We start from the raw sequence: 12,617 nt of genomic DNA on the forward strand, positions 1-12,617 counted from the left end.
GGACAAGGAGAGATTTTATATACTATTTAATCCAATGACTGTGGCTACAGTAGGGACAGACCTCTGGCTCCTGTAGATTCTGGCATCTCCTTTCTGCTACTCATGCTCTGATACATGCAGGTTTCCCCCTGCCTAGAAAGTTTAATGCTCAAGCAAGAGTCCCTCAATTGTGTTTCTCCTTTTCTTTTAGTCTTATAGAGTCAGAATGCCAAACAAAGGTGAATTATTCACAGAAATTTTAAAGCTTTGTCTAATATGGGCCACAGTCCTACCTAGAAACTTCTTAAGCTTCAGAAACTAGCAAAACTAAATCCCCAAACTAACCTGCTAATAAGAATATGTCCTTGGGATGGGTGACATGGTGGTGGGAGAACTATAGGAACTACACCAGAGGGAAGAAATCAAATACTGTACAAAAATTAACAAAGATCTAAGAAAAAAAATAAATAAGAATATGTCCTTGGGGAGATCACTTTTTTAAATTTTATGACTGGCAAAATTTCTTAATCCCCGTTTTCCCAATTCTAGATGTTCAGGGCCTCCCTGGTGGTGCAGCGGGTTGAGCACTGTGCTGTGAAGCTGTCTGCAGCCTCTTCAGCATGGGTTCAATTCCCAGCCAGCCAGGGAGATACCCACATGGTGCGGCAGACCTCTCCTGTCTCCCCTGCTCCCTTAGCAGTGTTTTTGGTCCGTCTGCCTGTTCTGCTCCTCACTCTGTCTCTGGTGAATTCTCTTACCCTCCTGTGCCTCTGGCCTGTACACCAGTTCTTGTATAAATAAATCTTAAAAAAAAAATTCAAGATATTCAGAAGCATAAAACTAAAACCAAACAAAAGAGCCCTTTTGCCAAGCTTTTGATTTAAACCACCTTTTACCTAAAATGTCAAAACATCCTTTGATATAGTGGGATGTCCAGAGTTGAGACAACTGTAATTTGATAAATATTTAAAGAGTTGCTAGGGGATAGAGTGTGAATTAGTTATCAGCAATTTGAAGGCAAAGAAGACATGGAATTTGAGACAAACAAACTTCCCTTTAGGAAGTCATAGGAAACTAACTTAAAGAAAATATATCCAGTCATATTCCGATAAAGCCAAAGCTTTTACCATTTCATTTATTCTTTTATTTGTTATTTAAAGACATTTAATAGACCTTTATGGGAGCAGAAAAAAATCCAAACAAAACAACTAAAGTGTACATGTAGAAGACTGTACCCAAAAGTCATATCTAAAGAGTAGAGGGTGGGAGGGATCTGGGTAGGAGTCCTACATTGATGTGTCAGGTAATAAGAAGTCATAAGTTTGATCAAAGTGATTTTTGGATGTTTTGAGTTTCTTTTAACTCACATTTAAGGATAAAATTTGTGTTTATAACAAACAGAAATGTCATCATTGATAACACATGATCCCAGCTCTCCCTTGGCTACCTGCAGCAAATTTGACTCCAAACCACCAGGTCCATGGCATGATGGTATGATGGAAGACATGCAGGAAAGTCACTTGGCTATTTTTCTTACGTAGAACAAAAAAGATCTGAAATAATTTAAAGAAAATCAAGTTCATATAAAATCATAAAATAATTTATCTAGTATTACAAAACCATCGGCAAAATGCAAACTATTTCACATCATAATTTGCTTTCAAAGGGTTGCCTTATAGAATGCTCATAGAAGCAGCTGATTCTCCAAGGGACAGCTCAAAAGTGAAGCAGGTTGAAGGAACTTAGATATGAGGCTTAGTCATGGGAGAATCAATAAAAAAGTGAAAAGAAATTTTATGCAGATTTAAAAATTAAAGATATAAAGTAAAGAACATGGCCGAAAATCATTCAAAGAAAGGTTATTGGTAAAAAAATATCCAAGTGCTGCAAGCAACACTCTGTGCCAGATGATCAAAGCTGTCTGACACAATTTGAGCTTGCTATAGCATGAAAGTCTAACCTATTCCGGTGTTCTCCCCTCCATGAGACGAGCCGTTATCTAGACTTCAACAGCGTAAAAAAAAAAAAAAAAAAAAAATATCCAAGTGGGTTTTGAAGTATATGGGAAAGCAGAAGAATTCATTCTTAGGACAGAAATTATTCCACACTGCTTTCTAACACATCCTACCAATTTAGATAAGGGATTAAGCCAACTGAGAAGGGACATGCAACAAAGCAAAAGTTAGCAAATTACTATTAAAGAAAGGTGAAAGGGGAAAACTTGGAGAGTTTATTTGGGAAATAGGGTGGAAGAGCAAATAAAGTTGCCTAAAAGTTAGAAGGGCAATGAAGGAACCATCCAGACTGAATGTGCCCAGTAGTTTTCATAAACTCTACAAACAGGAGTGAAATGTGAAAGCATACTCAATCGCAAAATTAAATGTTCAAGAAGATTTGAAATTTAGAATACACCATGGATGAGAGAGATTTCTCAATATGGGTTTAAATAGAGAAGCAGAAATGGCAGTATTCATAGGAGTATTTGAAAAAAGTAGTTTAGGGCAGGACACAGAGGCAGCCAAAGTTTTCTTATGGAACCTGGAATTGACAACATGCGAAGCAGAAACAATAAAGCCAAAATTCGTTTGCTTATGCACATGGAAGAGAGCAGCATGGTATAACAGAAAAAGCCATAAACCAACAATCTGGGGTCCTAGCTCCCATTGGTAACAGCATTTCTCTAAGTAAGTAACAACTTCTTGTCTTTAACTTATTTCTGGACTAGATCAGTAGTTCTCAACCTTGGCTGCAAATTACAATGTCCAAATTGCCACGCCTCATCTCTATTACAGGCCATCTGGCACCAAATCTCTGGAGAAGAGCCCAGGTTTTCCTTGTTCTCTCCCCTAGTGGAATTAGTTCTACTGTGTTATGAGTTCTGAGAACCTCTAGATTACAGCTGGGGTTCTCAAAATGTGGGACCTGAAGCAACAGCAATAACATCACCTGAGAACTTACTAGAAATGCAAATCTTAAGACCCACCCAAGACTTACTGCATCAGAGACTCTGGGGCTGGGGTAGGTATCTGCATTTAAGTTTGATAACTGCTTGGTTTTATGCCAATACAGTCCCTTCCAATTCTAACATTATATAGTCAATTGAGAAGGTGAAGCATGTTGGGAAATGTTGTGGTATACATTCTGAAGAGAGAATACTGAATACAATTTCAGTCTTAGATCCAGAACTGATCCCAGATAACTAAGATCCATACGCCACAAAGATACAATGAATATATAATGAATATCCAGCAATGAATTTTCCTAAGCAATTCTGGTGCCTCTTTCTCTTCTCATCATGGACCCTAACCCAGGCTTCCCTAAGGGCCCAGTCACCCAATCTCAGAGTTGATATTCAGCAAGAGAGAGGACACAGTAAGCACAGACTTCAGAAAGGCAGCTGAGATGGTTTTGATATTATACAAATTGCTGAAACTCCAGAAGTAATGTAAATCCTTGTGAAATTTATGAGTTTTGAAGCATTTCTCCTCTTAAAGGAGTATGAATGACACAGTGCTTTGGTATACAGAACCAAAGGTTCTTTCAAAATGTTCTCTGCTCTTTGCTTCCTGAATTTGCATCACAGAACAACTGCCATCAAACTACATAAACATCTGTTTTATTGTGTAGGTGACAGATGCATGCTTATCTTAATCAGGTGGTAGATATGTAAGAAAAGCTTTTGAGTTTGCGAAAGACTGAAAATAAGTTTATCCTCTGTATATTCTCTAAAATTACTGATAATAGAAGGTATACGATTCTAGGTCTGCCTGAGGAGAGATAACAGAAGCTATCAGACAACCGAACTCTTAGCAGTTTATTGTTTCCATTGAGACATCAAACATTTACCAAGTGTGTTGACCACATACTCACAGTATCTAATAGCTCAATAAATTTGGAGAAGTAATAAAGCCAGCAGGTGCGCGCCATCTACGGAAACATAGATGTGAATGATTTTTTCATGAAAAGAAATTTTTTTTAAATTTTGGCAAAACACATATAACTTAAAATTTACCAACTTAACTATTATAAAGTGTACAGTTTGGGGGCATTAAGGGCATTATATTGTTGGGCAACCATCACTACCATCATCCATTGAGCTTTTCATCTTACAATACTGAGACTATTGATTAAACAATCTTCCCTCATCTCCTGTTCCCTCAGCTTTAGACAACTACCATTTTGAGTGAATGTGACTACTCAGTACTTCCATGTGGTCTCAAATATGTAGCCTGTATGAGAATTTCCTTCCTTGCTAAGGCTGAATAATATAACATTGTATGTATACATGACATTTTGTTTATCCATTCATTTGTCTATGGACATTTGAATTGCCTTCACTTTCTGCCTATTGCGAATAATGCTGCTATGAACATGAGTACCTAAGTATCTCTTTGAATACCCACTCTCAATTCTTTCAGTACCCACTCTCAATTTCTTCCTGAAATTACTGGATCTTATGGTAATTATATTTTTAATTTTTGAGGAAGCAGATAGAAATTTATTTTTAAATTCAAAAAGAATAGCACCAATTTTATTTTATAGAAAACAAATACCTGACTTTCTTTGATTCTTTCTGGTAATTTTGAATTTCCCTCTCTCAATAAATATAAACTGCCAATTTAGTCATTTCTCATTCTGAATCCCCAGTCAGTGTTACAGAGAGTCCAAAAGTTTTACTATTAATTTTGAGTTTTGAGTTTTTCCAAAGGGAAACTTACCCTCAATGCCGTAGGTGACAGTGAATAGTCAACAATTTCACATCGAAATGAATAACCTGTACCCCAGCCAGACATCACAAACTGAAAGAGAGAGCATGCATGTTAAAGAAGGAAGTATTTGTTCAACAGCTACAACAAAGGTAGTTTTGATCATGTCTCTCCAGTCTTAGCTGAATCAGCAGTCAGCACAGGAGGAAAGGTGGGTTAAAGCAATTACAAACTGGGAACTTACTTGATATTAAAGCAACAAGAATTTCATCTATTATTTAAATAATGTGTTTCTATTAAGACGTCCATTTCTTGGGACGATTATTCTAATATAAGTGGAGAGCAAAATACTGGGTGTGTTTTGTTTAAATAGCAAGTAGTGCAGGTGCATGCTATCTGCTGGTGCAGAAAAAGCATAACTGATTTATCTTATGTCCATCTACATATGCCATACTTATGTTTGCTGGTTCAAAGGAGATAACTGGGTCTCAGTTTTTTGTGGTAATTTCCAATCTTCCCAGTCAGTAAAAAAACGGGCAAACAAAAACTCCGCAACATACTCAGAAGATGACTACTACAACTGGGTTTATCCTGCCATTGGTGGGCGGGTGTAACATGAAGTAGTAGTGAATGGCTTTTAAAATCGAGATTGACCAAATACGAGACTCAGATATTAGTTTTGGTTTGGATTCACATGACAAGAAAGAGAGGAAAATTTTAACAATAAGAGTGTAATCTGGCAGGCCTTAATTCCAACACACCCACAAAGTGACCTTAGGCTAGTGGTAAGAAGAAAAGGCCTATTGTGATTAAGTTCAAATTGTAATTCAAAGACTATATTGACATTCTTTCAGTCTGATGGCAGAAGATCTTCTTTTAAAATAGTATCTGAAACTGAAAAACTAGAACTCCAATTCTAAATTAATTCATACATTAAATGCATGACTAAATCTAGGATTATGATAATGATTACTTCTCAAATATTCTCATAAGTGCCAATATCTTAGCTAGAATGTCTTCTTTCTCAGCACAATGTTTACATTACTTTCTGTCACTGAAGGACATTCTAAATTTCTATTTATCTTTACTATTAAAGCTAAAATGATAACTTTATTTATAATAAACTAGCTTTTCATAAGGCAAAGATTTATGAGACATTATCTGATTATTTTAATGGTGAAAAGAAACAAAGGAGAACAACTACTTAGACTCAGATATTTGAAAACACATCATCCTTTTCTGAAAACAGCTCCTAGTTTGATTGATAAGATAATTTAATCACACTGTTAGTCAGCTATGAAATATTGAAAAATTGAGATTGGGGAAGTATGAGACATATTTCACAAGGGAGAGAACCATCTTACAAAGAAGCAAGTCAATACATTTCCTCAAATGGCACAGAAATGGCCATTCTGTTTTATAAAATCCTGATTTGTCAGTGAGTGTCCTCATATTCTCTTGAGCTCAGATTCATTTCTGACTGAGGCAAGTAACACTCAAAGCCCACTTACTTAAACTGGGATGACTGATTCTCTACTTGTGTTAAATAGGAGAAGCTGTGTGACTTAGCCACTGCTGTGGGGTCTTGATTGGCCTCTATTATGTCAGCCTGGCAGCAAATAACTAAAACATTCAAACCATCACTATAAAATAAGACACGTGGGTTCCTTAAGTCTGATGTACTTTCACCTTGTTCATATGTGCCTGAATACTCCTCACAAAGGTGTTTACTCTGTACACCAAATGAAATTCTGCTCCACCCAATAAACCATGAGTTCAAATGTGTGTTGCAGAGGACATGTTCCTTGACTGTCTTTGTTTACATAGACAATGGAACTTAATGCTTTCCTGATAGTAAGTCTAGGATATTAAGCTTCAATCGGTCTGTGGAACAGTTGACATACATGTCTGTATTTCAGGCTATCAAGAAGAAAGTGTAATAACTGGTATTTGGCTAGGTAATAAACTTTAAAAAGTGGCCTACAAGCAACTCAACTATTACAGGTTAATGGGAGACAGAAATTCTCAAATTTCTAACCTTCTTTTACATTGTAACTGCTAAAATAGGAATCAAAGTTGACTACTTATATTGGAGATTCCTTCTAAACTTAAGAAATATATTCAAGGACACCATAATCAGTGACACAGAGACAGAATCTAAGAACAGCAGAGCATGAAGGGACCCAAAAGACAATTTGGTTGCATCCGCACCGAGATCCAGTGAGGTTAAATGACTTGCTCAAAATCAGGTAGCTAGTTAGTAGCATCATCAGGACTAACTAGCCCCTGGTTAGTTAGGAGACATGGTTAGTCCATAGTATATTTCTGAAAACATGATAGAGCATGTATTTTCTTTATTCCCCATTTCTATGACTCCTTTCCTTTCCGTGACTTGTACTCCAGAAAGGACAATAAGCATGATCCATTGGTAATTTTAGAAATAAAGTACAAGAAAAATAAGTCCAGACTACAGAGAAGCCTGTGAGAAATTAGGCCAGAGCATATTTAAGGTGACCTGATCAGGTGGATATATGGCAGGATTCAGGCTGGAAGGATGTATGTGCAAGGCTGTGGTGTCAAGAGAAGCCAGAGGGGCCAAGCTAGGTGCTTGTGAGTCCCAGTTAAGAGGAAGCACAGGTTATACTGCAGAGGAAGGAAGGACGGAGTAGAGGATGAAGAAGCCACCCAGTATTAAAAGAAAAGCAAAAATCTCAGAAAGGCACATAAGTGAGGGTGGCAGAGGCATGTTAATAACAGAGAGGGGCAGGGGTGAAAGAGAATTCATGAGTTTGTTTTGGGGCCCTGGAAAATCCCCATCTTGTTTACTGACAATTAAGTGACAGCCTCTTTCATCTACTCCTTTGCATGAGCCTATTTCTCTGTCCTTGCAAAGCCCAATTAAACCAAACCAAATAGTCCATCATCTTAGTGCTCATCAGAGCTCGCAGAAACCAACGTTCTCCACCATGATGTTTACAACTTGTTACAGAGTCAGGATGAGCTTTGACATCAGAGAGACCTGGGTCCAAAAATCAGTCCTCTACTTAACTGGTGATGTTACCTTGAGTAAGTTATTTAGTTTCTCTGAGTGGGAGTTTCCTCAAAACTAACATTTATGATTCATTTGTAGGTACATAGGTTAACTATAGGCAAGTCCCTGTACTTAATGTTACTTTTTTTCACAACATGTGAGGTTGTGAGACCATACTGATAGCTTCTAAAGAGTTCAATATCTGGTCTTTCCATATAATTTCTTTGGTTAAATAGGTGCTCTAGTGAGCTAAGCATCTATACTCCCTTAATTCTTAAAGAGCTACTCTTTTTTAGTTGTTACAGAAAACATAATCACAAATAAACAGGAAGACTCAGGCAAAATTCCCAATAGGAATATTGAAGACACTTGCCTCATAACACATATACACAGAAAAGAGTACTATGAGAAAATTGTATGTTATCATCGCTTTCTTGAGTTCAAAGGGCTTTCGATTCTCCATGATCTTTGGTCCTAGGGAAGTGACAAAATAGACATAGAATCCCAGGATGATGGTTTGTGGCAGCGGTGAGGACATGAGGAACCAGTTCTCAACTCTTGGATCTAAGAGAAAAAAAAAAAAAAATGTAAGTGCACATCCACCTAGCCAAGAGATAACTGACAGCAACCAACATTTCCTTAAGCAAGCACCTAGCTGCTGACATTGCCAGTGGACTACGTGAATGATGATCACTAGTATCTTTGGGAAAGGGAGAGTGAAATCACCAGGATAGTGATAACAGTGAGTTACCATCTGGAGGCAAAGGGCAAAGGGAGGTAGTGGTTACCAGGAAGCAGGAGAGAATCAGATGGAGAAGCAGTCCAAGAGAGGGGCTGTAACCTTCATTTGAGGGATACAACCAGCTCAAGGCTATTCTGCAGGTACGGAGTTAGGGAAATTGACACTCCACCACCACTCTCCTCTCCCTCTCCAATCTCCTGGGGCTCACCATTGGCTGAACCCACCCAGAAGCCAGAGGGCAGTGGAGTAAGCCCATGGATCTAATCATAATGGTGTAGAGTGGATCTGGAGGACAGAAAACACCCAGCAAAGTTCTGCCATCCACCTATGACTAGGAGAGACATTTTAAAGTTTCTTCATCCATTTTTTTATATACAGAAATATGTTCATGCTTACTGCTTCATAACTTTCTTCTTTCCCTAAGAAAACTGGGACTTTTCCACATACACTGTATCACAGAATCATAAAATTGAAAGGAATCTTAGCATTACCTAAGCAACCTAAAGTTTGGATTCTAGGTGTCCAAAGTATCTAAAGTATTGATTCTAGGTGTCCAAAATGACATCTAATCAACCTGATATTTTGAGCAAAAAATGTATTAGCTTTACAACTCTGTAAAAAGAAATCCACTTGACCATTGCTAATTGCAAGTCAAGAGAAATGGAACAATTAAAAATTGCAACTCAAGATGAAATGTGATGAATTATATATTCTTAAGTGGTTCAGGTATAATTTTACTAAATTGCTTCATGAAGTCAGCACATTATGAAGGTAAATAAGTATGGGCAAGTCTTCAGATGCATCTGACTCAAAATTGAGATTGCTAACTACCATCACTTTTATCAGTTTGAAAAGAACCCTTGCTCATTTAAACCATTAATGATGGTGCAGGAACGCTCACATTTCACACTCAGATGTATGAAGGCATGACTAATAAAGATGATTTATCCTGCACTCAAATGTGCTTCCTTCAAAAACACCAACAGACGCCCCGTCTCAAAAAAATAAATGTGTCTGTGTCAAAAGGCAGTTCTAAAGCAGACGCCCAATATATTTAAGAATTTAATGTATGATAAAAGAAGACCCATGAACAAGCAGGGAAGGGAGAGATTATTCAACAAATGTTGATAAGAAAACTATGTGGGAGAAAAAAGTGTGTTCCTCACAAGTATGTCCCAAACTAAGCAATAAGAGCAAGATATTTAAATTCTTTCTACAAAACAAAAAACCCAAACCAAATGTGGAGAAATCTTCTGGGAATGCTAGGTTAAACAAATTACTTTTCTAGAGAGTTTTTGTCATTCACGTTCATTACAAATTGCCAAGATGGGAATTGGTGGTCTGCAGTGTTTTTCAAACTTATTTGGCCACAAACATTGATTTTTTTTTTTTTATTTTTTTTTATAGAGGCATGTTTTTTTTTTTTTATTTATTTGTTTGTTTGTTTGTTTATACATGCACTGGGTACAGTCAGAAGCGCGGGAGGGTGAGAGAATTCACCAGAGCCAGAGCGGGGAGCAGAGCAGGCAGAAGGACCGAAGTACACTGCTGAGGGGAGCAGCGGGCGGCAGGAGAGGTCTGCGCGCCATGTGGGACCCTCCTCTGGTGGCCGGGGAGCAGCCGGGGATCGAACCTGCGTCGCAGAGGCCGCGGGCAGCTTCACAACCCAGCGCTCAACCGCTGCGCCACCGGGGAGGCCCTGATTTTTTTTTTTTTTTGTATAATACAATTTAACACCTTATGGAACAATCTGTGGAACACAATTTGAGAAAGATAGGCCTTAACTAAAATACATGCACAAATCAAACCATTAACAATTAGGTGGTGATAGAGAAAGATAAATCAGATTATTCTGAGATATAGCAAGGAGGTAGAAAATATAGAATTTTATAAATGCTTAAACATAAGGAATGAAAGACAGGTGGAAGTTAAGAAAAACACTGGGACCTTTTGTTTAGACCACTGTGCTATCACTAAGACTAGAAATGCACGATAAGACTCAAGATTGTCAAGAAGACATGGCTTATGTTTTAGAACATATTACAGTTGGGATGTCTATAAAACATTCATGTGAAGACCCCCATAGGCACCTGGATAGATGGGTCTGGAACTATGACAAGATCTGTAGATAAACATTTGAGAATTGTCAACATATAAAAGTGGTGAAACTGGCTTAGGGAAAGTAGGTACAGTAAGGAAACCAAGTGGATAATATCAGAATCTTGAGAACTGAGATTCAAAGGAGGAATGATAGGAGAGACACTATAAAAAAGACTGAGAGGGAAAGGTCAGAGAGTTAGAGGAAAACCATCCAAGTAAGATATGCTACAGCCAAGGGAAAAGTGGATTTTGGGAAGGAGTCAAAAGTATCATATGTGTCAGAGAGCAAAAGAAAAATGTGGATGGAAAAGTAGCACTGAATTTAACAAAAGGAAGTCATTGATGCTCTTAGCGGGAACAACTTTAATAAAGTATCATGCACAAAATAGAAATCCAGCAGAAGTTTGCTGACAGACGTTCATAAAAACACAAAGTTCTCAAAATTTAAAAAGTTTTTTCTCGTATTAAGATTTGTCACTGTTTTTAACTCAGGAAAAGCTATGAAATCAGCTATTTGAGTACACATCATGAAAGTCTTTTATTGCTTCTGTTAGTTCCCTTGCTTACCTTAATAATGACAAGTTATATAGGACATCTTGGAGCCAAGTACAATTAAAACAAAACCCTCCCCACAGGCCTGCATCTCACCAAGGAGGTCTCCATTATGAAAAATTGATATACAATCTGAGACCAAGGGACAGAATTAGAAGTGATCAAACTTTGCTGGATTTCTTCTATCAGTGGGCAATTAAAAAGCTTAAATACATGAACATCATAAACCATGTTAAAATGCTTCTTTTTTAGAAAAATACCGGATGGTCTCACTCATAGCAGGAATCTAGAAAACTTAAATAAGGGATCAGGAGAATGAATAACTATAAGAAAGTGAAAATCAAAATCAACAAAAAACTATGAACCAGAGACACATTTTGGGGGGGGGGCCGGGAGGGGAGGGATTGGGGTCAGAATGGGGCATGTGCAGTTGTATGGGGCAATATAAAAATAAAATTTATTATTTAAAAAATAAATAAATAAATAAAATGACCATACAAAAAATAAAATAAAATAAAATAAAATAAAATGCTTCTTTTTTATCTCCAATGAATTTAAGTCATTTAAAACCAGTAGCAAGAGATACTCTCTGAATTACCTTTAAAAGTACAGTATAATTTTAATTTTTCCTTACAAGCCATTTAAATGTTTCTGCTATTAACAGACATCACATGTATAATTGAAAAGTAGGTTTCTGTAAATGCCAGTAAAGACATATATTTTTTACTCTTTCATTGACTCAACAAGGGGCAAAAAAAAAAAAAATCAAATGACATCACCTTTCTGGGCTTCCGCTGGTAGCAGCAGAAAGAAAAACAAGTCAGGAAAAGCATGCTGGGCCAGCACAGGAAGCAGAAGAAAATAATTTTATTTTTTTTTAAACAAATATTTTTTTTCCTGCAATTTAACATTTTAAGAACACACCTTTAAAAAATTGTGCGTGAATTTCAAGTTCTACAAATTTTTTAAAAATCATATTTTTTGGAAAGCAGGTTAGTTTAATTTCATGCTATTTTTAAAGCAAACAATAAAAGCTTTTAAAATCCTATTTCAGTGAAGTTCTGGAGTCAGCCAGGCTGGGTACGGATCCTGGTTGGCCCACAGACTAATTATGTGACCTTGGGCCTTAACTTCTCTGTGCTTAGTTCCTTCCTCTATGAACTGGGCATGAAACAGCACGTTCCATAGAGGATTTAGTGAGTAATGGTATGTCAGGAGGCCGGCACAGCCTAAGAGCCCAGCAGGAACTGCTACTATTATTGCACGGACCTCAATGATGTCAGCACAGCAGAGTCACCTCTGGGGCATTTAAAAATCAAATGGACAAATATTGACTCTGAGCCAGCTGAACCCAAATCCTATGTTTTAGGTCCCAACCAATCATTTTTTTAAAAATGCTGCTGAGGTGACAGTGATGAGCTGCCCGAGTTAAACACCAGGGTGTGGTGGGCTTCCCTCACCTACATTTAGGTCCTCAGCATCCCTCACAAGGTGCAGATATCCTTTA

At 37.4% G+C, this 12,617-nt stretch overlaps 1 protein-coding gene and 1 non-coding gene across 2 annotated transcripts in view; one reads left to right on the forward strand and one right to left on the reverse strand.

Moving 5' to 3' along the window:
• Positions 1 to 847: 847 nt before the first annotated feature.
• The window catches only part of ELOVL7 (ELOVL fatty acid elongase 7), a 68,176-nt gene continuing 56,406 nt past the window's right edge, over positions 848 to 12,617 (reverse strand). The window contains exons 4-7 of the mRNA XM_037529400.2: positions 8,090 to 8,280; positions 4,698 to 4,778; positions 3,850 to 3,906; positions 848 to 1,532 (exon numbers count right to left, since the gene is read on the reverse strand). Of these exons, the coding sequence (XP_037385297.1) occupies positions 1,389 to 1,532; positions 3,850 to 3,906; positions 4,698 to 4,778; positions 8,090 to 8,280 (473 nt within the window). The 3' untranslated portion in view covers positions 848 to 1,388. The remainder of the gene's footprint in view (positions 1,533 to 3,849; positions 3,907 to 4,697; positions 4,779 to 8,089; positions 8,281 to 12,617) is intronic.
• Positions 1,868 to 1,993, forward strand: LOC119261513 (small nucleolar RNA SNORA28). Its single transcript, XR_005129047.1, has one exon. It is a non-coding gene; the product is annotated as a small nucleolar RNA SNORA28 (small nucleolar RNA).

Source organism: Talpa occidentalis, unplaced genomic scaffold (assembly GCF_014898055.3).
Source record: "Talpa occidentalis isolate TD23 unplaced genomic scaffold, MPIMG_talOcc4v2.1 talOcc4.6, whole genome shotgun sequence".
Taxonomy (NCBI): domain Eukaryota; kingdom Metazoa; phylum Chordata; class Mammalia; order Eulipotyphla; family Talpidae; genus Talpa; species Talpa occidentalis.